At 40.8% G+C, this 26982-nt stretch overlaps 1 protein-coding gene across 1 annotated transcript in view; it reads right to left on the bottom strand.

Moving 5' to 3' along the window:
* The window catches only part of LOC126412814 (cytochrome P450 4C1-like), an 85931-nt gene extending 59529 nt beyond the window's left edge, over nucleotides 1–26402 (bottom strand). The window contains exons 1-2 of the mRNA XM_050082604.1: nucleotides 26212–26402; nucleotides 9263–9369 (exon numbers count right to left, since the gene is read on the bottom strand). Coding sequence (XP_049938561.1) covers nucleotides 9263–9369; nucleotides 26212–26374 — 270 coding nt within the window. The 5' untranslated portion in view covers nucleotides 26375–26402. The remainder of the gene's footprint in view (nucleotides 1–9262; nucleotides 9370–26211) is intronic.
* Between the last annotated feature and the right edge of the window lie 580 nt (nucleotides 26403–26982).

Genomic DNA, 26982 nt, shown 5'->3' with positions numbered 1-26982 from the left:
TAAGTTCCTCCCCCGTGGCTAACTTGTTCATCTCAGTGTAGCATTTGGACTCTATATCCTCAATTATTTGTTGGAAGTATTCCAGTTTCTGTCTTCTCTTACAGTTTTTACCCTCGATATTTTCTTCTGGTACCGTGGTGGTTATTCCCGGATCCCTTAAAACTCTCCTATAATCCTAAACCTTCTTCTTGCCAGTGCTTTCCATACGTTACTCCCTTTACCGATTCTGCGGAGAATCTCCTCATTCCTGACCTTTAAGCCCACGTAATTTTCAACAATCGGCTGTATCACCACAGCTCCAATGCCTCTGTTCCGGTTTTCTCAGAGTCCATGTTTCACAACCATACAGTGCGATCCTCCAAACGTACATTCTCAGAAATTCCTCCCTCAAATTATGTCCCATGTTTGATGCCAGTTGACTCCCGTTGGCCAGGAAAGTTGTCTAATCTACTTCTTATATCTTACTTACTTCGACCGTCAAGGGTAATTTTGCTTCCAAGGTAGGAAAATCTTCTAACCTCGTCTGCTTCGTGATTATTGTGGTGGCACCGCCAGACACCACACTTGCTAGGTGGTAGCCTTTAAATCGGCAGCGGTCCGTTAGTATACGTCGGACCCGCGTGTCGCCACTATCAGTGATTGCAGACCGAGCGCCGCCACACGGAAGGTCTAGAGAGACTCCCTAGCACTCACCCCATTTGTACATCCGACTTTGCTAGCGATGGTTCACTGTCTACTTACGCTCTCATTTGCAGAGACGACAGTTTAGCATAGCCTTCAGCTACGTCATTGGCTACGACATAGCAAGGCGCCATATTCAGTTACTAGAATGTATTCTGAACAGTTAATATTGTGAATCATATACCGTCAAGAGCGACGTTCATCATTAATGGATTAAAGTTAAGTATCAAACTAATTACGTCCGCTTTCTGAATTCTCATTCCTTGTCGTGATCCAGACCCACGTCAGTATAGTTCTTCCCTCCTCACGCCAGCCTGCGTGAGCTAAAACGCGTGCATTTCGGCCTCCATTCGTAACACGGTGTTGGCTCTTCTGAAAACACAACAATTATCAATTCTGTTGTTAAGTTTCTCGTTACTCCCATTTCTGCTACATCACATTGCATTTTTTTTTTTTTTTTTTTTTTTGCGGTTGCTCTCAATCCATTTCTCATTAGACTGTTCACTCCATCCAACGCCGGTGTGGCCGTGCGGTTCTAAGCGCTTCAGTTTGGAACCGCGTGGCCGCTACGGTCGCAGGTTCGAATCCTGCCTCGGGCATGGACGTGTGTGATGTCCTTAGGTTGGTTAGGTTTAAGTAGTTCTAAGTTCTAGGGGACTGATGACCTCAGCAGTTAAGTCCCATAGTGCTCAGAGCCATTTGAACCATTTTGAACCATCCAACAAAACCTGAAACCCTTCAACACATTCACTGAGGGCAGCGATGTCATCAGCAAAGCTTATTATTGATATCCTTTCAACCAGAATTTTAATCCCACTCTTTGTCCTTTATTTTATTTCTGCGATTTCTTCTTTGATATATGGTTTGAACAGTAGGAGCGAAAGATTGCATCCCTGTCTCACACATTTGTAATCCGCGCATCTCGTTCTTAATGTTCCAGGCCTATTGTTTCTTGCACATATCGAATATTACCCGGCCTTCCCTATAATTTACACCTATTTTTCTCATTATTTCGAACACCTTTCCCCATTTTACATTGTCGAATGTTCTTTCTAGGTCGATGAATGCTGTGAGCGTGTCTTCATTGTTCTTCCATCATCAAGCGTAACTTCAGAACTGCCTCTCTGGTGCTTTTATATTTCCTAAAACCCAAAGCCAAACTGATCACATAACAGATACTCAGTTTTCTTTTCCATTCTTCTGTACATTATTCTTGTCAACAACTTGGATGCGTGAGCTGTTAAGCTGACTGTGCGATAGTTCTCGCGCTATCTGTACTTCTTTTCTTCAGAATTGTGTGGATGATTTTCTTCCGAAAGTCTGATGGTATGTCGGCAGTCCAATATCTTCTAACTACATCTTGAATAGACATTCGGTTGTCACTTTAGCAATTCCGATGGAATGTTATCTATCCCTTCTGCCTTAATTGAACTTACGCCGTCCAAAACTCTTCCAAATTCAGATTCTGATACTGGCCCCCCTATCTCTTCTCCATCGACTCCTGCTTCTTTATCTGTCACAACAGACACGTCCTCCCCCTCATAGAAGCCTCCGATGTACCCTTTACACCTATCCGCTCTCTCCTCTGCATTTAACAGTGTAATTCCCATTGCACTTTCAATGATACCACCTTTGCTTTTAAATTCTTCGAGGCCTGTTTTGACTGACTTAGTCCCGACGATGATTTCTCTTTTGATTTCTTCTCATCTTTCCTGCAGCCATTTCGCATTAACTTTAATGCTCTTCTTATTCATTTCATTCCTAAGAGATTTATACTGATTTGTTCCTGTCTTTCCCGGAACGTTTTTCTACATCTTTCTTTTACTAAATCATCTGTTAACCAAGGCTTACCTTCCTTACACCTACTTCCGTTCGTCCAGCGTCTGTGATTCCGCGTTTTATAGATGTCCATTCCTTTTCAGAGTGCACTCTGGATTTCCCTAACACAGTATCCACATGAATTTCAAAGGCGTCCCGTCATTCCTCAGCATTTCAGCATCTCTGTTCCATCGACACTGACTTTTTCGACTGATTCTCTAAAGCTTCAGTATACTATACATCATTACTAAATTGAGACCCTGATTTACGCCTAGCAGTTCAATATTTGATTTCGGAATCTCTCTCTGACCACAGTGTAATCCACCTGGAACCTTCTAGTGTCTCCTGGTATTTTACAAGCATAACTTCTCCTCTTGTAATTCTTGAACAGAGTATTCGCTATTACCATCTAAAATTTATTGTGGAACTTATTTAGTCTTTCTCCTCTCCCATTCCTACTGTCAAGCCCGTATTCTTCTGTAACTTTTTCCTTTATTCCTTCCCCTACAACGGCATTCCAATCCCTCATTAGACTTTCATCTTGCTTTAGATATTGAATTACCCGTTCAGTATCCTCTAATGCGTTTTCTATTCATCTGACGCTTTCGATGTTTCCATGTATACTAGAACTACTCCTTCCCCTATAACTGCAATCCAATCCCCCATGACTATTAGATTTTCATCTGACTTTACATACTATATTATCCTTTCAGTATCCTCATATACTTTCTCTGTCTCTTCATATTCAGCCTGCGACATCGGCAGGTATACCTGAACTATCGTTGTCGGTGTTGGTTTGCTGTCGATTCTGATAAGAACAACCCTATCATTGAACTATTCACAGTAACGCACTCTCTGCCATATCTTCCTATTCATAACGAATCCTACTCCAGTTATACCATTTTCTGCTGGTGTTGATGTTACCCTATATTCATCTGGCCAGAAGTCATTATCTTCGTTTCATTTCACTTCACTGACCCGCATTGTATCTAGACTGAGCCTTTGTGTTTCACTATTCAGATTTTCTTGCTTTCTTACTGCGTTCAAACGTTCGACATTTCATGCTCCGACAAGTACAGCGTTATGCCGTCGTTGGTTATGCCATATTTTTTCATAGTCACCTCCTCTTTGGCTGTCCCGTTCCGGAAATCCGAATGGGAGACTAATCCGGAATCTTTAGTCAATGGAATGGTCATTATGACACATTTATTTAAGGACGGGCCACATGTCTCATACACACAGCTGTGGTGACTTTAATGCAGTGGTTTCCATTGCCTTACGTATCCTCATGTAATTGATCATTACTGATTCTTGCGGCTTTAATAGGAAGTGTTGTATTACCCGTTATTTGTCACTTATTGTCCTTTAACGCAAATGCTTGTGCATAACTGCGTAAGTAATGTATATGCATCAAAGATCCACTGCGACTGCGAGAGAGAGAGAGAGAGAGAGAGAGAGAGAGAAAGAGAGAGAGAGAGAGAGAGAGAGAGAGAGAGAGAAAGATTATCTCTGCCTCGTGATATAAAAACTCTGTGGATATAATGTGGAATATTACGTGTACTATGGACTTACTTACTTCTGATTTAGCAATTGCGGAGAGGAATTTGAGTGTATGATCGCAGCTGAACTGTAATTAGCAGCATTGTTGGAAGCTGCAATTTCGAAAAGAGAATGTAATTTGATTAATTATAATAACATTTCATCTCATACAATAGGAGTATGTATCCTGAAATGCAGCTATGAAGATCATTCACGGAACAATATAATTTCATGAATGGAAAAGGTTCGTTGAATTCTTTGGTTATTTCAACTTCTTCCTTGTCTGTGGCTCAAGAACATTATTTGGTATGTTGTAAATCGCCGGAAACTTCGTATCCAGGCAAATCAGTAAAGCCTGCACCACGGTTGTTTGTATTCTATTTTGAGAGATTAATTTCTGGGCTTTTATCGAAATCTGTTCAAAACAGTGGGGATTTTAACTGCTCCATGTGAATACATTTACCAGTCAGTCGTACACATCAAAAATATAATTGGTAATTACTGCACAAGCAGCTCTGTCCGTGACATGCAACAAGAGATAGATTCGACTTACATTTACCAAGAAAAATAAACATAGAACTCAAAACAGCATTTTATACCAAGGAATAAAACCGTACAATAAATTACCAAAAGAGATTAAAGAAATTGCAAAAATACACTTATTTAAAAAGGCAGCTGAAAAGTACCTGTTATGCAATACATTTTATACATTGAAAGATTACTTAGATAAAACGGAGTAGGGGTTTGATAAAAAAATGTTATACAAATAAATAATAATAATAAGGATTATAAAACATCCAACATTCCACATAACACCTTCACTTTATGTTTTTTTCCTTCTTTTTTCCTTTCTAGAAATACTTACCTCCAAGCTATGCATAGCACAATACTAACACCTCTTCTTCTTTCCGAGCTCAACATCTCAGTCATAATGGAGGGATGCTGAATCAGTTTTTCAGGATAGCAAATGGGAAGTTGCGGTACAGAAAATTGTGCAGAAATCACCAGTGTGTGTGTGTGTGTGTGTGTGTGTGTGTGTGTGTGTGTGTGTGTGTGTGTGTGTGTCTGTGTGTGTGTGTATGTGTGTGTGTTTGTGTGTTTGTGTTGAGTGACTGAGTGAAGTGTTATGAAATAATGTGTGTATAGTGTGTGCAGTGACTGACAGTGAGATATGAGTGAACAGTGTAGTATTAAATTATTTTATAATTTATTTGTTAAAAAAAGTGTTTTATTCCAGGAGTAAATCTAATGATTGTCTCTAACTAGAAGACTGTAGATATATGTGTATACGAATTAGCTTATTTGATATTGCTCTAAACTTATAAATACTTTGACATGTCCTATATACTTGTAGAAAGAGATCTACAGATGAATAAAGCTAGCTACTTCTACTTCTACTACTACTACTACTACTAATACACAGCTTGGAGCTTGGACACTGATTGCCACGCTGCAGAGTGAGTACGTCATAGCACCCAAGACGGCTTCCCAACGGATTGCGATTGTGCCTCTGACTGTTTTAAGAATTTTTAGAGTCGACTATCGCCGGAATTCTGCAGAGCCACAGGAATTTTATTCTAGGTGCTGACTTCGATGTCGAGAGGCAGACAGAATATATTGATGAACTGTAACTGCCTAGTCATTTTGTTTTATAGTCTTGAGAATGCAAACAGGAATTAAATTTATACGTAGGAATAAGGGATATTTGTGTTAAAAATATTGGGGAGGAGACTTCTTTCTCCCAAAAGTTTCCGTTCATGTAACTAGATAGCATTCACTCATAATAATTTAATTTCAACTTAATGGGCAGAGACGTTAAAGAAGTTTCTCTCCCCAAGAACGTGTCGTGAGCCTCTGTCTGCTCCTCCACCCTCTCTGACAAGCCCGAAGGCAGAACGAGGGTGACTTCTTATGCCGGACACTTTCGATTAACATCGCTGATGATTTCTATTCAAAACTCAAGCAGTGGCTGGGTTCGAAAACATCCAGTGCGATTTCTGTAAAAGAAACCCGCTGCACAACCCTTTTTTTTCTTTTTTAATTTATTGGCTTCCGGAGCGTGCCCATACAGTCATCTCAACACTGGAAATGTTAGACCACAGTTTGTTTTGACAATGGTGAACATACATCGCGCGCTGGTACGAAATTACAAAGGCTTAACAAAGGACAGATTAAGATATAAAATAAGTTTTACAACCTCTGTATAGTGAGACGAGTAAACAGGATGAAAATATGACGCTGGATACACAGAGGTAGTATGCTATGGCATTTCTACCGTGAACACAATTCGAAATGATAAATCAGCATTGGTTTACATTTTCCAAATTCAATCCACAATAATAGCTACGTATCTAAATTAAAAATAAAATGTTCTTATGTATGTCTTGTACAAATTGTTTCAAAAGCTGTGAGTTCAATATTTGTGCAGGTCTGTAAGCACCATCTAGACAGAATATGAGGACACTGTACAGTAGTCAGGTTTGGGTACTGCAGCCACGCGTATTGTTGCACGAGTATTCATGCACATACACATAGGAGGAACATAGTGACACACTTACATGCTCAACGTTCCGCATCCTTCTGAGTAGCACTTGAGAATATATTCAGTTGACTATGCTCTGGTCTTCCCCTGGCATTCAAATTAGCAAGAGCTTTAGATTAGCCGCTCAGGGAGCTGTAACTTGATGTTGGCTCTATTGACGGACTCATATAGTATTTTATACATTGCACTATCATTGGATGTTAACAAGGTTTGGAAACTGCTTGGGAACTGATGCTCAAGCTCCCGTAGATTACTTGCAAGGACGATGCGACACGTGTTTTGAGGACATTGTAAGAATATACGGTTAGGATCTTCTTCATCTTCGCAAACACATACAGGGGTGTCTCTTAGGACGATTGCGTCATCTGTCTTTATGATCAGAATGCGCATGGCGTTATCCCTTCCTACTTCGCGGGGTTGTTTATCCATGTATGTAATAAATCTCATGCCAGTTGGCGTGTTTGCAAGCCGTCTTCAAGGTGTTGCAATTTAGTGCTTGTCGGCAGTAAAATCCCGAACGATGCGTCAACCACATTTCGATTCCGTCCAGAATCATTTTCTCCAAATTTTCTTTTATTATGGTTCAATTTCTTTCGATACCGTGTTCTAAACGAACATTTGAAAAGTTACGTTCCGTGTTCGTGGCCGTTGTCACCTCTACTTACCTGCTTTTAGTGCATTCAGAGGTTCTGTAATTATGCTGTTTTGATGGCGGAAGTGTTTCACGAGAATGGATGTAGTATGTGAAAGTTCTCGCTATGGGCTGTTCAAAGGAACTATTTTGGCGTTATCTGTCCCATAGATTTCCATCCAGGAAACCACAGAGAAATCAAATGGAAGAGGTAACAGAGGTTTGGACTCGATTTCTCACTAAGCGAAGCCACGCTTAATCATCTTTGTTTATGTTTCATTTACTATTCATATAAATTCAGTGCTTTGTAGCTAGCCCACTTCCTTCAACAGCTTATTCTCGTCCAAAATTTATCTTTTTTCCCTTGCTTTACGACTATAGCAGCCCGTCTTTCTTCATTTGCCGCATTATATACTCCCATTTGCCTTCTACTGATATTGTTACTTATTTGTATGTCTACTTATAGCTCAGATAAGATTTTTCAAAGTTTCATTTCAAGTATCCGCCTTCTAGTTTGACAAATTCCATACGGGATATGCGTTTTTATTGACAAGTATTAGGTCAAAATTGATTATCTGATATGTTTACATTTCGTTTAGTCAAACTGATGTTCATCCCTTTGGTCCCTGATTTTTCCGTTTCTTCTTCCGTATGTTTGCTCTGATCAACAACATAAAAAGATAAAATTTTAGGCTGATTGTGTGTGAACTTCCTATTCCATCATTTGTAGGTGGTTTGTCTCATGGATTTTTTACACCGCCATGAATATATGTTCAATCTATAAATATCTTACTATTTTTAGTAATTCTGAAATTTGCTGTATTGCATGACAAAATATATTCATTACGCTGTTAAACTACGAATTGTGTAATTGCAAGGTACCTTTTTTATCCATGCAGTTATGTATGTATGAACTTATGTATGTAGAGAGATATGTAGGTCGTTATGTAGCTAGGTAGGTAGGTAGATAGGTAGGCAGGTACGTCGGAATTCATCTCCACCCTATGCGATTCCAGGCTTATTTTCTTGCGAACGCTTTTTCCTTTACTATTACTAGAAATTTAAAACACTCGGTTTCAAATAAACTGGTGATTTACAGAACTTGTGACAAGTTAGATTTAATTTAGATTTGTTTTGTAATTCTGACACAGTTAAGTGTCTTTTCCAGTAGATGACAAACACGGTTTGAAAGTGACAGTTTGTGACACATTGAACTGGCAGAAAAAATCTTCCAATAAAAAGATTTTTCATGCACACGAAGTTCAAATTGGTATTTTGACTCTGCATCAGTGGCAGATATACGTGGCAACATGTGTGTGAGGAACAGTATTCGTGAACTTGGTGTCAACAGCCGAAATACTGTCCACACGCTGACCACCATACTCACAAGTGCTGTGCATTCCTCTCGCGTTATGAAGGCGTGAGTAATGAGTGTGAACGAGTCATGGGAGTAAAAACAGTGCAGAAGATGACTAGCCTCTCATCACTGTTGAGAAAATAGGTTTGCTTGGAGAAAGTGTGGGGAAGAGAAATATTATGGCCTGTTTGGAAATGATCCAAACATTCACATTCAGTAACTCACACGAAAATCGCGGAAAATCTGTCAATAGCTGGGCGATGATTTGAATCCACACTGCCCGAAATGCGAATAGTATGTCTCAACACATCCTATCGCCAACGAAGACAGAAAGAAGTTTGTTTTAGGTACCCAATGTCTTTAACCTGCCAACTAATTTACGGGAATGACGGCTTTGTGTATTATGATTACGGTGGACGCGCCCTCACAGTGAATGATCACTAACAGGGAGATGTCACGACAAGACACTCACTGAGGATGGAAGTTAAGTTGCTGTACTAGAAGAGGGAAATCACTTATATATCAAGAAGTGTTTCACTTTACGTTATTTCTGAATTTAATAGAAATTAAATGCGAAACGAACTACGGGATAGATTTCTTAATTAATCGTATAATATTTCATTGTGGGTATTGTACACAATCGCTGTAGCGAGTTGTTCTGTTTCGGTGCAACGGAAGAAACATATTTACTTACCTCCATGTGTTCCGGTTTTTGGATCATTACCACTGGGTATGGTCCAACCCACGCTCGGAAGATTGGCCCGAGCTTTGCGGCCAACTCATCAAATTTGCGCACTCGATCTGGGAATAAAAAATCAAACACTTAACACGTCATGCAACTGCTCACGTCTCTAAGCCGATGAACAGAAAAGGAAATTATTTATTTTTGTACTACAGACGTGAAGTTAGGTATTATTCTTTTTCTTTTCCTTTACATCCATTTTTATGTGTATGCAGATATGTGCTTGTATTTGTGTACAGGGAGATACGTCGACGAAGCGAAGCAAAGATGTTACCTTGCAATGTTACGGTTTCGAAAGAGCTAGGAGGGCCAATTTGAGCAATCAGACAATTGAGAAATGGAACACGAAGTTCTTCTTTCTATTTCTTTTTCGCCTCAGAAGGAGGCATTCAAAATAACAGTGGATAAATACAACAAAGAAAATTCTGCAAGACAGTTAAGTCTTCGTAAAGACAAATCAACAACCAGGTATATAGAGAAGGTGTACAAATCCACTGACACATAAAATTCTAATCTGATAACACTACAGAAACTTCTGCAACAATACTAGTTTATAGGATTCTATAGTAGATTCGTATACTGAAGGAATGTTTACGGACGAGAAAAATGGTCATCGGGGGTTCGTAAAGAACAATGATGAAAACTGAGTTATGCAGTTTCCGATGAAAATAGTGAACTTCTTCTACGTTAGTAACATCCGAGAACGAAATTAATAATTAAATGATGAAAACGACTCTTGTGTGACATTGCGGAAGAGTCATCGACGTACACATGTGGATGTCAGAAAAATCTGTTGTGGATGACTTTACCGATAAGCAGATTGCTGCTCATAGAATCACGTAAATTTAAGCCTTATTATCATGCAATGGACAACTTAATGAATTTATTTTATTAAAAAGGGGTCGCTTTAGTGTGTGAAAAAGAAGGGTGCTGTATCTCGCAAAGTGGTAAAATAAGGAGTTAGCAATCTACTGAATGAAACAGTGATCACTAAAAGAGTGGCTTTATTACACCTAGATGTAGACTTCAAAACTTCTCCTTTCCCCGTCGTTGTGGTTGTCTGTTGAAGGGGATTGCAGCCACTCTAATGGCCAGACACCGACTCGCTCTCCTTTGTTCATCTAGCCTCTGCTCAATATGCAGCCAGTGGGATTTTTAACTAAGCATTTAAGCAATACTCCAGAATAAGAAATTACTTTGGAAACTTCGTAATTAGATATGGAAATCATTGTTGGTAACTCTAACCATACTAGTACTCTCATTTCTAGCTAAAAATTAATTTGGGTTTGCTGGTTTTATAAATTTAATGGAGTTTGATTGTGGTACATGTCAGTTTTGACAAAAATGGTCGCATAACATCGCTCCTCCCTCGGTTTTAGAATTTGTGCAAATGTAATTGCACTTAGAGTTGTCATGGGGTAAGTACATCAAGGAAATTATCACCTGTCTTTCATAAGGTTTGTGTGCATTAACGACACGGATCGTTAGGTAAGGGAGAAGATTTTTACAAGAATACATGTTACCAAATAATGCATTCACACTTACTGTAAGCCACAATAGATTCCACACTAACTGGTAGTGTGAAGGTAAACTTTATTTAATGGAAAATCATGTTCAAACAGAGCACCAGCCTCACATATGTTCTTTCATTCTTTTGGTCAGTTTTACAACTATTATCCTTTACCTACATTCCTTATTCTCACTCATTTATTATGAAGTGGCATTCACTGATAGCTTAAAAACTATTTCAGGTACTCTCTTTGTTGAACACAGAATTGTTAAGTCACATTTACCCTTACTTTATACAATTAAATATTCACTATCCTTCAGACTCTTCAACAGCATATATGTCCATCAAAACACAATCAACATCAAAATATAAATAACACAAACGTGCATTTATACAGGTTATCAGAAATAACTTCAATTGTATATGTTTGTGTGCATCAGAAAAAATCGTGTTCATTTCCATAGTAGTTGCACATAAAAGTAGCATAAGACTTACGCTAAAGCATTAAATAAGTTTTGTATTCTTTACGTGATGGCACTCAAAATAACACAATATTTTTAATCAATGTGAGATTTTGCATCTAATATTCGATGATTATTACATTTACGCCTCCAATGGCGTTTTTATTAATCTACTATCAGACTGGCAGTTCCTTTATATTGGAATTGCAATGTACTTGTTGTCCAATGTTAAGGCCTGTAAGCAAATTTCTAATCCATCTAACATTTTAAGGCTTATTCATCAGTACCTGTTTAAAAAAGAAACCAATGCACAAGTTTATCATTTTTGTAGGTCCTTTGGTTTGTTCATCACACAAGGTAGTTTCTGCCACTAGTCTGGCACGAGAAAACGAAATAACAAGGTAAAGTTCACTGGTACATGCCTATGTTCATTTTCACTGCAGAGCTGGTTTTGAGTAATTATCGGCTGAACTTGCTACATTCATCTCAGCACAAAGTTTATCCCATCTTCTTCTCGTCATGCATTAGTTTCCATTCAGTTACCCAGGTGTTCATATTGTTTATGATCACACCCTGTCTACATTCATAATTGTTCAAGTCTGTGATTTGGTTACTGCCACTCTTTCTTGTGTTGATTATACGCAAAGTTTATGTTATCTAGCTCATGTTCAGTCGTTCAATAACACTATGAAGTTCATGGAACCTTAAGTAGATTGTGGTGTCCTTTCACTTGTTCAAGAGTTCGAATATTATTTATTGCTTGAAAGTGAGAACATTACACAGTCCCTTTTCACTTAGCGAACAACACTGGCTCAAGATAAAAATAGAATTCATACCTGTCTGCAATCTTCCTGTGTAACGTGTAAGTTGTCTCTCACGCACACTACTTTATATTCATTCACCACAGTCGTTCTAGTGCAGTGTTTCACAGAGTATAAAGTTATTTCATTGGGTTATGGGGCCTATACGTTATGAATATTCCTGTAGCGTCCACTTGAAGACTTCACGTGAAATGGTTATCCACCAGATCTTTTGAGAAGCATTTCTGGCTCATTCGTTTGGATATTGGGCAGACAGCTCAATGAGAGCTTCTGACTTAGCAGTGATAGGATTACAATGTGCTTTCCTTCAGAACTAGTCCATGACAGCAAGCAGCTCTGTCAGCACACAGAGCTAAATCTATGACCCCTCTATTACGTCACTACTGGGCGTGTCAGAATTAGATTATCTGAGTGTGGTGCGATGTCACATGCACTGCCATGTTATTGTCGTGCCAAATTCGTTTTCTAGACTTTAGGTGTTGCCAAGGTCATAGGCCTCGCTCAGCTTTGGTTTGCCATATGCCTTGTGCCCTGTGATGCTTATCCTGACCCAGCTGTCTCTCTGATGTATTTCTTCTCGGACTCTTCCAATCTCGAACAGCGTTGCAAAAATACCTTACAAACAGACAATGTACACTACTGGCCATTAAAATTGCTACACCACGAAGATGACGTGCTACACGCGCGAAATTTAACCGGCAGGACGAAGATACTGTGATATGCAAATGATTAGCTTTTCAGAGCATTCACGTAAGGTTGGCGCCGGCGGCGACACCTACAACGTGCTGACATGAGGAAAGATTCTAACCGATTCCTCATACACAAACAGCAGTTGACCGGCGTTGGCTGGTGAAACGTTGTTGTGATGCCTCGTGTAAGGAGGAGAAATGCGTACCATCACGTTTCCGACTTTGAGAAAGGTCGGATTGTAGCCTATCGCTATTGCGGTTTATCGTATGGCGACATTGCTGCTGCGTTGGTCGAGATCCAATGACTGTTAGCAGAATATAGAATCGGTGGGTTCAGGAGGGTAATACGGAACGCCGTGCTGGATCCCAACGGCCTCGTATCACTAGCAGTCGAGATGACAGGCATCTTATCCGCATGGCTGTAACGGATCGTGCAGCCACGTCTCGATCCCTGAGTCAACAGATGGGGACGTATGCAAGACAACAACCATCTGCACAAACAGTTCGACGATGTTTGCAGCAGCATGGATTGTCAGCTCGGAGACCGTGGCTGCGGTAACCCTTGACGCTGCATCACAGACAGGAGCGCCTGCGATGGTGTGCGCAACGACGAACCTGGGTGCACGAATGGCAAAACGTCAGTTTTTCGGACGAATCCAGGTTCTGTTTACAGCATCATGATGGTCGCATCCATGTTTGGCGACATCGTGGTGAACGCACATTGGAAGCGTGTATTCGTCATCGCCATACCGGAATATCACCCGGCGTGATGGTATGGCGTGTCACTGGTTACACGTCTTAGTCACCTCTTGTTCGCATTGACGGCTCTTTGAACATTTGACGCTACATTTCAGATGTGTTACGACCCGTGGCTCTACCCTTCATTCGGTCCCTGCGGAACCCTACATTTCAGCAGGATAATGCATGACCGCATGTTGCAGGTCCTGTACGGGCCTTTCTGGATACAGAAAATGTTCGACTGCTGCCCTGGCCAGCACATTCTCCAGATCTCTCAGCAATTGAAAACGTCTGGTCAATGGTGGCCGAGCAACTGGCTCATCACAATCTTGATGAACTGTGGTATCGTATTGTAGCTGCGTGGGCAGCCGTACCTGTACACGCTACCCAAGCTCTGTTTCACTCAACTCCCAGGCGTATCAAGGCCGTTATTACGGCCAGAGGTGGTCGTTCTGGGTACTGATTTCTCAGGATCTACGCACCCAAATTGCATGAAAATGTAATCACATGTCAGTTCTAGTATAATATAGTCGTCCAATGAATATCAGGTTTTCTTCTGCATTCCTTCTTGGTGTAGCAATTTTAATGGCCAGTAGTGTAGAACAGCGTTACATCCTTTTATCATAGTTTATCCCCCCCCCCCCTCCTATTAATTCACGAAAATTGTTATACATATTTTCCTTATGAATTTTAATTTAAGCTTCATGTTTTGTAACGATTTTGAATAAACTTTAATCCAAAAGCACAATTTACATTGGCTTTATTTACAGACAGATCAACCATGAACAAGGTAGTGAAAGTTTCTTATTTAATACTGAGTTAAACTTTAACATTTCTTATTTATTTTTAGGTTTGGTTTGTTAATAGTTTACTTAGCATGCAGTTATTCATTTATTCATGCATTACGTTATTACACCTAAGATGTCTTCTGATAGTGGAGCAAATATCTTGCTGTTACGTTCTGGTTCACAAAGAACAGTGCCAATGCCTCTACTGTGGCCACTCAACTCGTCCCGTCAGCACTCCCATATAGGTCTTCTCGCTCACTGTCGTTTCGTATCTGATGATCCATCTTTCGTTTCCTACTCACTTGCCACACTTTTTTACTGTACTAATTGATTTGCATTGCAGCCTACCAAACATTCTCATAGTACTGCCCATTCCCACACAAAAGTATTACACAACCTAACTCCTTTATCTTGCGCATTGTCTTTTCATATTATTCTTACTTTCTTACTTGATTTGGTCCTACCACCACTTATACGTCTTGGAGTTAGGTTACTTAAATGGTCTGTATATTGATTTTTCTTGTATTCGTCATTACTGTAGCCCTTTCTGCTGCTGTACCTAAAAAAATCCCATCTCTCATAATGCAGCTCGTTTTTGCTTAGTTCAGTATGTGTTTCTTCCAATAGCTCAGATGTCCATACTATCAACAGTAAAGCACACAAAATATTCACATATCCTACTCTCAACAGATATATGTATCCTCATGTAAAAGTCGCGTATCATCTTAATCACCAGGCTAATACTTACGGTAAAGTGCTGCCTCACAACTGACTCACTCACACAAATCCCCATCAGCGCTGTGCTGGTTCATTCCCACAGTTCAGCAGATCGTCACTACCTCACAATGGCTCAGTTTTCTACAGTACACCTGGCACATTTCTACTTCATCAATGATTTACCAAAACCATCATTATCAAACTACACATATTACCCTGTTTAAGTTCATCCAATGATTTGTCTAATGCTTCCTCTTTCTGCATAACCTACACTGTCTCCTTGACTCCATCTATGGCGACTGGTATTACCCCACACACAAAAATACGAAATACGATCATATGACTCTGTCTTACATGGTTCAGGATACTTGCTGTTCATAAGTGTCATCTTTTTTTAATGGGTACGAGACTGGAGATACTGTTCTGCATCTTATTACGAATTACTCCTTAATGAGCTGTTTACCCTTCGACTTGCGGCTCTGCAACGTCTCCAATTCCACCAAACTGTCGTTTATTATGGACCAAAAAATATATAAAATATGTAAAGGAACTTGCTGCATGAGTATTTATTTTTCTTGGATCTTCTCCTTGATTTCAGTAAGACTTTATCCCCCCAACTTGGAATTTAATTTTTGGTATTGACCCTTCTGATTTCCAGAAACCACTGTTTTATTCACATACAAATGTTCTTTAAATTTCTCATGTTACACAGACAACTTAACAGATAAAGCAATTATTTTGGAAGGTGTAACAACCCTTTCTAGCCTTGCCAATACTTCCTAATACTCCCAGTACCTACTACCCTTCTACAGTGAACTTTCATTATGTAGGTTACCCTTTGGACTGCCCTCGCTGTATCTTTCCAGTCCTTCCTTGTTGCGTTCTTCCTCCTTTGGCGCTTCCATCAACAGAAGCGCTGAACTTCTCTTCATCACAGTATGTTCTTCTTCTTGGTCCCTCACTGTACACTCGCCGTTAACTGATTTGCTCTCATCTTTACCCATCTGCTCTTCTTCTTCTTCTCAACGAACACCCTAAAATTAAAAACAGCAAATGCATGACCACTCTCTTCTATCGCATTGCATTCCACTTATCCATCTCTTCGTCCTCAGACCCGCTGGTCCACATGTCTTCCCACTCTCCTTCATCCTCGCATTTCTCTTTACTATCTATCTTAATTCTGTTTGTGACTGAATTTGGAATGGTGGCTATTTCGGGATCATGTGCTTGCACATGTACACTATGATCCTCTTCCTGACTGGCCTCCTCGCCGCTCACGTCTCACTTCGGTTCTGTTTCGCTTCCTAGATGTTTCTTCACTGTTATCCATGACAACAAGACTAGTGCTTCAAAACTTCCTTCTTTCAACTCTTTTGCGTTATCCCTGAACTTTAACTCGATTTTCCGATCCCTCAGACACACCACAACAAACCTTTACTTCAAGTTCAAAACAAAACCGGTAACATTTAAAAAAATGGATCGGTCCCTTTGGAATCTGTGTATGTCTCCATCATGAGAATTCCTAACTTTATTTTGTTTAACTTTCTACCACTATTCGTTCGATAATACACACTTAATAAGTTCATATGTTTTACATTCTCTCATGATAATTCACATCCTTGTGGCTGTCTCTTCCTGAAAATGCACAAAAAGAAAATTTATTCTTAATGCAAGTGCCCACAAAATTGGCTGTGTCTCCTGAAACGGTTCAGCCCAAATTCTGGCACTGAAACTATATGAAGGACCGGGAAGTAATGAGTATTTTTGTAGAATGAGTTATTTTTGTAGTGAAACGAAGTGTTTTCGGATTTAATCCTCATCATTGCCCTGATACACCGTTGCTACCATAGCAGCTAAATTTACAGATGGAGATGAATGTGTGGGCACTTCAGTAGTACAAAAGAGTCTGTTAGGTCTCGCAATTGCTCCTCTTCTCACCTCTTCCCTGTTTCGCTCATGTTCGCATCACTATCTTTTCCATTATTTTCTGAGTTGCCACTCCTATCTTTCTGTTTCTGTAATGCAACCAATAATTTCCTCTTCTGCCAATTCATGTGGTTCTGTGTTTCTTTAAACTGAAATAACTCCTTGATCTCCTCATGATCACGCAAAGTAGTTGGAAAGATCTGTCAGAAACAAATTACTATGCATAGACAGCCGTTCTATGGCTGTGGTCAATGACTTCGACTCGTTCATCTTCTTCCTCTACTGCTTACCTCTGCGAATTCTCACTTTCTTTAAGAATCTTTGGCTCCCATGTGACTTATCCTTTCCACCCGCTGACTGTTTCAATACTCTTCGCATCAATATCAATGTCCTTTCTTAACTCTCCTGTGGTTCCCTTAATATTATGTGTCAGTGACTCTACTTTAATGTGAAAACCAGATGCACGCTCGTCAGTTTTCTTCGTTAATTGTTCCTGCATCTTTATAACCTGCTCTCAGATTTTCTTATCGAATCTCGCAAATTGTTCGTCATGAATTTTCACCCGCTCGTCTTCCTACTATGATCGTTCTTTGAAGTTTTCGTCACTTTTCTTTTCTAAGATTTTTAGACTGTTCGTCACGCTTTATGAGCAACTGCACTAAAAAAGTTTGCAGATCAAATGCTGCTGAATCTTGAGGATTCAGTTCACGGTTTGCGACACTCTGTGCCACTGTTTCTTGACAGGTGACTTTAGATCCATCCTCCACTTGTGAAGCTATCACGCTATCCTCGCCCATGGAGTCTGTTTCCAATGTAGTCCCCCTACTCTGCGTATTGATCTGGCCCTCTTCTATAACTATTCCATTCTGTGAGCTTTATTTCCGCAGTTAACTGCACTCAACATGCTGAATACTCACCTGTTCAATATCTATGTTCACCCCACTATCTATCTTTTCTGAATTCCAGATAATTCTCTTCTAATTACGCTCATCCTTACTAGACTTCTCGGGCATGCACTTGATAATTTCGGCATGCCCTGATAAAACTACCTTGAACACAGCTCACAGGATCTTAACTAAATTCGATAAAGCTACATACACTACAGAATAAAACCCTTTAAAATATGGACTAAACAAATAAAATTTCTTCAAAAGTTAAATGAAAATTTTCAAACTGGACAACGACTTACTGATACACACCACCCCTTCTTGCTGAAAGAAAATACATGCATTAGCTACGTACCAGCGACTTAATTATTTTTATATTAAGGTTGCGATAATCATTCTTTCTTCATTGCTCTGACCATTAAGGGAAAGGCAAAATTTTTATCTGTAAATATAGCTCTGCCTACTGAATCAGACCACGAGTAACCGAAAACCTGGCCGGTCACAGAAATCCTATTCCTGCTATTATGACTGAGACATCAACATGCCCCGGTGGATGTCAGAAAGATCTGTATTGGGTGATCTTACCGATAAGAAGATGTCTCCCTATAGAATTATGCGAATTTAATTACCGGTGTAACGCAATGGATAACTTAATTAACTGATTTTATTAAGAAGGGTGGCCCTAACATAAGTGAAACACTGCTGCTATAATTCACAAAGTCGTAAAATAGGGAGTTCATCAAACTGATGAATAAAACAATGGTCACTATAAACCCCCATTTTCCATTTCGCTGTAGACTTCAAGTTAACACACACTTGCGCAAACACAAGAAACTATTAGATACATTCAGTATTAACATAGATTATAATGGAAATTAAATATCATACTTTGGAGAAAGTCTGGTAATGAGTCTGAGATGAGAAAGACAACACAACATTCGGGGGAAAGAACTAACTTTAAGGATGTAGCACAGTGAGTGTCGATCGTTAATCAGGGAGGAAGGAAAGAACTACACTACTGGCCATTTAAATTGCTACACCAGGAAGAAATGCAGATGATAAACGGGTATTCATTGGACAGATATATTATTCTACAGCTGACATGTGATTACATTTTCACGCAATTTGGGTGCACAGAGCCTGAGAAATCAGTACCCAGAACAACCACCTCTGGCCGAAATAACGGCCTTGATACACCTGGCACCGAGCGAGGTGGCGCAGTGGTAAGACACTGGACTCGCATTCGGGAGGACGACGGTTCAATCCCGCGTCCGGCCATCCTGATTTAGGTTTTCCGTGATTTCCCTAAATCACTCCAGGCAAATGCCGGGATGGTTCCTCTGAAAGGGCACGGCCGACTTCCTTCCCCATCCTTCCCCAATCCGATGAGACCGATGACCACGCTGTCTGGTCTCCTTCCCCAAAACCAACCAACCAACCAACTTGATACACCTGGCCATTGAGTCAAACAGAGCTTGTATGGCGTGTACAGGTACAGCTGCCCATGCAGCTTCAACACGATACCGCAGTTCATCAAGAGTAGTGACTGGCGTATTGTGACGAGCCAGTTGCTCGGCCACCAATGACCAGACGTTTTCAGTCGGTGAGAGATCTGGAGAATGTGCTGGCCAGGGTAGCAGTCGAACATTTTCTGTATCCAGAAAGGCCCGTACAGGACCTGCAACATGCGGTCATGCATTATCCTGCTGAAATGTAGGGATTCGCAGGGATCGAATGAAGGATAGAGCCACGGATCGTAACACATCTGAAATGTAACGTCCACTGTTCAAAGCGCCGTCAATGCGAACAAGAGGTGACCGAGACGTGCAACCAATGGCACCCCATACCATAACGCCGGGTGATACGCCAGTATGGCGATGACGAATACACGCTTCCAATGTGCGTTCACCGCGATGTCGCCAACCACGGATGCGACCATCATGGTGCTGTAAACAGAACCTGGATTCATCCCAACAAGTGACGTTTTGCCATTCGTGCACCCAGGTTCGTCGTTGAGTACACCATCGCAGGCGCTCCTGTCTGTGATGCACCGTCAAGGGTAACCGCAGCCATGATCTCCGAGCTGATAGTCCATGCTGCTGCAAACGTTGTCGAACTATTCGTGCAGATGGTTGTTGTCTTGCAAATGTCCCCATCTGTTGACTCAGTGGCCGAGACGTGGCTGCACGACCCGTTACAGCCACGCGGATAAGATGCCTGTCGTCTCGACTGCTAGTGATACGAGGCCGTTGGGATCCAGCACGGCGTTCCGTATTACCCTCCTGAACCCACCGATTCCATATTCTGCTAACAGTCATTGGATCTCGACCAACGCGAGCAGCAATGTCGCGATAGGCTACAATCCGACCTTTATCAAAGTCGGAAACGTGATGGTAAGCATTTCTCCTTCTTACACGAGGCATCACAACAACGTTTCACCAGGCACGCCGGTCAACGGCTGTTTGTGTATGAGAAATCGGTTGGAAACTTTCCTCATGTCAGCACGTTGTAGGTGTCGTCACCGGCGCCAACCTTTTGTAAATGCTCTGAAAAGCTAATCATTTGCATATCACAGCATCTTCTTCCTGTCGGTGAAATTTCACGTCTGTAGCACGTCATCGTCGTGGTGTAGCAATTTTAATGGCCAGTAGTGTACAAAAAAGAATCATGCATGCACCGACTTTCTTGATTAAAGATATGTTGAACTCGGATGTTTAGCTCGGGTCTGCTAAAGAACGTAGTTAAGTTAAAATGTAAAAATCACGACGTCAATCTGAAACCTTTGAGCACATTCTGTAACTTAATTTGAGACTGCTGCAGTTGCTCAACATATCGGTGCCTGCGAGTGGTGACTGTGGTTGCTGAAAATTTTAATTAACGTGGGTTGCCCTCCCTTAGAGCCTTTAACTGTAATCCCTCTCTCAGCTGAAGGGTACTGTGGTATAACTCGAGTGGAAGGAACCTCTACTGAGTTCTCCCAGAAAGAAGCAGATTGTTTCACTCCGTCTTTTTGAGTGTGATCATTGTGCGTGATTTTGATCATCAATGAGAGTGATACTTCCAAATGCCAGCCTATCAAGTCCTTGTAACATTGCATCTATCTCCCCTCCATACTCAGTTTTAACATGGCAGTCAATCGTAAGCTTTTTTAGTGCTGGATATCAGAAAAAGCTTACATCTGCTTCCCACAATATGTCGTATTTCACTTTTCAGCCAACCATGCCTTCTCCACAAGCGAGTTTGGTTCTCTTACTCCAGAATTTATTCATGTTATCGAATGGCAGCCGCTCTTACTGTTTCTTAACGGAGTCAACACTAATGAAATTAACTTAACACAACCTGGTGCGTGCAGTTCCATGTTTTTAAGCAAAAATGAGTTAGATAACCTCTTCTCTCATTCTACTTTAGAGATTTTATCTTTGCACAAACGTGGGCCAGCACTTCTCAGAATAAGGGCTTCCTACGTGGTGCGAGGTATTGTAATGCACGCTCCATGTCACGGTTAGCTCACGATGTGCCAGCGGACTCCCCACGTTAAAGACAGTACACAATAGCTTTCCACCGTTAAGGACACAAAATCGGATAGCGCCCCTCTATCGGAGTTTGTGCCGCACGCAATAAACTGGGCTCAACTCCTCCCTGGTTTCTGCTTTTGAATTAATTTAGATTGGTTCGGTTAATCATTTCAATAGTGTTTGGTAATGGTACGTGGCACTTACGACACAAACGGTTACGTATCACTTGGGTGTCGCGTAGTTTTGTTTACTTTTTTGTCATAACGGGATAAGGTACTGGAAGAGCATTCGAGACGAGTGTGAATGAAATTCTTGTCTGTCTACGAATATTTAGATTGATATGTTTTCCGCCAATCACTTAAGTAGGAATACTGAAAATGTTTGTATCAGCTTTAAACGATTGTATCCCTCATCTTTGACCAACTGCAATAGTTTACCTAACATTTGTCATTATTTACCTGTCGACGACAAGCCAAACTAAACGTTTTTGTTAGTATTTAATTCATTATGTTTTGTTATTTATCTGCTTATATTCCACATTTTGTGTGATTTTTATTTTTAGATATCTTTTGCGCTATGATTCTGTTTCAAGGAATAAGGAACCACGTACATAGTGGAACTCTTATCACCTACGGCTGCAATTTGCGTCCGTTTAAAGCATAGCACTGAGCTTGATTTTTTGTATCAGACACACCTACTCGGCTAGGCAAGCTTGCCGTTTCAACGTCAGGAATGAGGTGCTGTCTAAATTTGTAGTTGCACTTTGTGTCATACGTTAGGTATCATAAAGGAGCATATTTTATAAATGCTCCTTTCAACAATTTTTCAATCATGCACTGTGAAGATAACTGGTACCGAAAGCGCTAATCGTTAACCACAATAAGAAAGCGACAAAAGAGCAAAGCAAATAAATTTTTTCTGATTGATTGTATGCTGGGAATATCTAAGTATTTTACGTTTTATTATCTTTCTCCCAGAAATTAGTAGACTTCTCTTGTCATGAGGCGGAAAATTATCAACAGGACAGTAACGCACTGAAAAAATCGTACCATCAAGAAAGAGTTGTGCAACATAAACGAAACCTGGTAGGCGTGTTTATGCATCTGAAAGCTGATGTCTGATCAAATTCCGCGCCAGTCACATGAGAGTGGTGCTAGTAGTGCTACTATGAGGATGCAAATCAGGTTTGCTTTAAATACACGCTGCAAGGGTCGTGAGCGTTTATTACCTTTGTGATTGGACGTGGTGAGTTGATATTAGTCAAGAACGCCTTTAAAGCGACAAAGACACCATCATCAACACCTCACTGAGTTTGAATGTGATCGTGTAATAGGCCTACGAGAAGCTGGATGTTCCTTCTACTATAACGCAGAAAGACATGGTAGGAATGTAGCTATTGTACATGATCCCTGGCAGCGGTGGTCCCGGGAATGTACTGTTGCAAGTACACCAGGCTCCGGATGACCACGTGACACTACCGATAAGTGAAGACCGTCGTATACGGCGAATGGCTCTGTCGCATCGTACTGCATTTGTAGCAGCGATCTGAGAAGTAGTCGGCACTACAGTGACACAACGAACAGTTACAAATCGGTTAGTTGAAGGACAGCTCCGAACCAGACGCCCCGTTGCCTTCCACTGACCCGATATTTGCTACATCGGTAGTGCATAGCCAGAGCTCTTTGGAGGGCAGGTGGAGGTCTGTTGTGTTTTCTGATGAAATATGGTTGTGCTCGGTGCCAGTGATGGCCGTGTGTGGATTAGAAAGAGATCGATTGAGGGCCAGCAACCAACCTATCTGCGAGCTAGGCACACTGCACGTACACTTGGAGTTATGATGGAGCACTCTACCGTTATCCCACGCACCCTGACTGCAAATTTGTACGTCACATTGGTGATTAGACCTGTTGTGTTGCCATTCATTAACAGTCTTCAAGGGGATGATTTCCAACAGGATAACAATCGCCCACATACCGCTGTTATAAACAGACATCGTCTACAGATTGTCGACATGTTGCCTTGGCCTAATCAATCACCATATCTGTCTCCAGTCGAGCTCATATGGAACATCATCGGACAACAACTCCAGCGTCATTCACAATCAATACCAACCGTTCTTGTATTGACCGACCAAATGCAACATGCACGGAAATCTATCCCACAAACTGACATCCGACACCTGTACAACACAATTCATGCACTTTTGCATGCTTGCATTTAACAATCTTGCGGTTACATCTGTTATTAATGTACCAACAATTCACATTTGTAACAGTTTATCCCGCACTTACTTTAACCTGGGATCTAGGACTGTTAGTCACTTAAATATGTTACGTAGACAAATGTATTTCCGAAATTTCATTACTGTACATTTATTATTTTTTGATGTTGCAATTTTTTCCCGTCAGTATAGTGAAGAAAATCTGGAGTGTTCTAGATGTCCGAACGATGACGTGAAAGTAGCATGTCTATGTGTGTCATCCACACCAGCACGATTGCCTTGCCTATGGTCTAATTTTATCTTAAATTGTGAACAGCTCTTTGAGTTACTAATATTTATCTTTATGAAAATATAATTACTGCTGATGTTGGAAGAATTCATGAACTATTCATATTTAAAATCGATTTTCCGCAGCGAGTGACCTCCATTCTGAATAAACACCTGATAAAGTACGTAAACACTGATATAAACAGGCTGTTATCGATTGCGGTAAATGGCGATAAGACAGTCTGTTCCGTTGAAAAATGCAAGAAGCTGTGCAAAAGTAGCCGTGGACTTTCTGCGAAAGATAACAAAATACAAAAATCAAAAAGTTATAGTGAGATCCACATACACACACTGTCTAACTTCTCCGCTCTATTTACGATTGTCCCCGAATCTCTTATGGCAGCACGGGACGAACTTCACCAGAGAAAACAATTTGCCTACTTAATATTTCAGCTATCTGCGCAAAAGTAGACTTCAACCTCTCAGTATTTAAAAACGGTGAAAACCGAGACTTTTCTTTGATTCCAAGTGATAACCTAAGGGGATTGTTTGGCCAGTTCCCGGCCAATGTACCGTACGGTGTGGTCAGTATGATGTGAGATCGTGCACCTTAGTGAATCAAAAAAGTATCAACTCTTTATTTTTCTCATCATATGTTCTTAAGAGTACTTCTAAGTTTCTTAATTGTTTGACGGTTCATTTCGTACGTTGTTAATTATCCCAGCGCACTATTCTGGTCACAAAATAACGTTGCCGCTGATATGGGGAGAGACCTTATGTCTCGACTGTGCAGAATGAGACTGAAGTCGCAATATTAGTCAGATATCGTTATACTATAAGCGTCTTAGGATTAAACAGCTGCCGAGCAAAACGTCTCTGTGGTGAAGACACTGGGCACAGGGAGAGTATGATTCGAATCTACGTCAGGGTAATCAGTCAGTGACACCGGTGATTTCTTCTCACGTTCTTGTCCGACTAATGACCCTGATATCTAAGATACAAACATAATCACCTTACAACAACACTCAAGGTATAGGGAAAGATATTCAGGTTCCCTCCGATGCCATTCATTCACAGGCATTGAGGTTATTTCCAAAGTTACTATGTGAGGGCACTGTAAAAGTGTTTAGATTGACATACTGATGGAGTAGATATGAATGAAATTTCAGTTTTATTTTATGTGCAGGTACAGAGTTTAAAATAGTCTTGATGTGTGTCTTTCGTTCAAAGCATAAAACAGTATTACTGTACCGACCTAATTTTTTTTATTTTGTATTTTACATCGACAACTGAAGACATATACAATGGTGGCAAATGTTTATATAGGGTTTGGGCAGCTGAATTCAAAGTGGCCGCGCTTCTTTTGATAATAATCGACGAGAATGACAATCGAAAACTGTAACCATAGAAGAAAAGTCCTCTGATTGGTATTGGAGAAACCACAATTGAAGCTTGTGCTAAAGCTCACATATAGGCTTATCAGCAGAACGATTACAGTATCATTGCAACGATTCAATTTTTATTTACAAAGACCGGTTTTGAATCGCCCAGCTATTCATCAAATAGTACACGCACTTAATTAATGTTTGGAACATTGTTGTAGTCGCGTAACTGTTGCAATACAGAAAAACGAAACATATAAGGAGCGCTTTCTGGTTGCTGTAACTATTTGTCATTCTGCACGTAGACGCACATTCAAGACTATGCGAAGTCATTTACTGTTTTCTGGTGGGCTAGTTTGATACTAGCAAGGAATATTGGAGTAACTGTCTCACAAAATGTTCGCTTACGAACTTTCGACATCATACGAGGATACCTGTGAGTTCTTAGGATTTTGTTTAAGGCCCAGGTGTTTTTGTACAAGGCAATACGGATCATAGCTATTTTCTCTCCGGTTACGGCAACAGAAATGATCTTAAATGATCTTAGGGCTGGAACTTCAATACAACCGGAAGACATCTGCATGTAAATAGTTGGTAGAAGAGCTCAACGTGGATTGAATATCTCTGATATACAGTGACAGTAGTCGTAAAGCAATGGGGGTCCAGAGAGCACATGTTTCCACGATTAATTTTCTGGCCAACAGACGACTCACAATAGCCCCTTAAGAGGCAACCATTTTTTATTCATGGGTGTAGGATAATCACTGCGGAGAGACATTATTGTGTGGCCACTATTTTTGTGACACACTTCGTACCCCAAGGTATATGTTTCCCCATAACTACAACTTAAGGTGTACAGATAGTAATTTTGGGCTTGGTAACTGGAGAGGAGGAAAATAACTACGAAGTCGCCTGCGTTTGCCAACATCTTCTTGTACGACTTATTTGGAAGCCACGTAATTGGAAAACGTCGACTTACCTTCACGCTTAACGAAGAATGCTACGTAGGCAGACCCAATGAAGGGCAGAGGTACGAGACCAGGAAGCTTCTCGAACTCTCTCCAGAACAGTTTCCTGGAGATGATGCTCGCAGAGACTGCGATCACAAAGACCGCTATCAGCAAAGCCGTTACGTCCAGCATCTCATGAAGGAAGTTACTGCCAGCAACCTTCGCGCGTACTGACTGGTACGATGCAGACCGGCTCTTTTCAAGGCTGCGCGCAGTCGACCTCTGTACTATATCAAGCGCCACGCCAACAGGCAATTGACAATGACGTTGCGTTCTGCAGGCGGTGTTTACAAAACACGAGCTCCCGCCACTGATGCAGTACACGCTGAGAAGTTAGGATGCTCGGTAATTTACAACTGCAGAAAGACTGTTTTTTTGATTCTGTTTCACACTGTACTGCCTCAGAAAAACTGAGAAGTCATTGTATTATTTATAATCTGGGATACAAAAATTAAGTTTGTCATGGATATTTCTTTTTTGTTCAAATAGCTTACGGGAAAGCAGCCAGGTGACGTCGTCGACCACCGCCGGTATTTCGAGCGGAGGACACCCTGCCATTTTCAAGGCAAAAATGCAGCAAGTAACCGCTGTGTAAGGGAATTTAAATAAGGTTTCCAGAGAAACACTAGCGCGATCACAGACCAAAGATGACCGACGTCAGAAGTTGTCGATAGTAAAATTAACTATCAACGGGTGAGGTAAATTGGAAATTTGTGGTAAGGACTATGGGACCAAACTAC

This window comes from Schistocerca serialis, chromosome 7 (assembly GCF_023864345.2).
Source record: "Schistocerca serialis cubense isolate TAMUIC-IGC-003099 chromosome 7, iqSchSeri2.2, whole genome shotgun sequence".
NCBI classification, from domain to species: Eukaryota; Metazoa; Arthropoda; class Insecta; order Orthoptera; family Acrididae; genus Schistocerca; species Schistocerca serialis.
The sequence above is the reverse complement of the archived record's forward strand: the minus strand, read 5'-3'. Positions and strand labels throughout refer to the sequence as shown.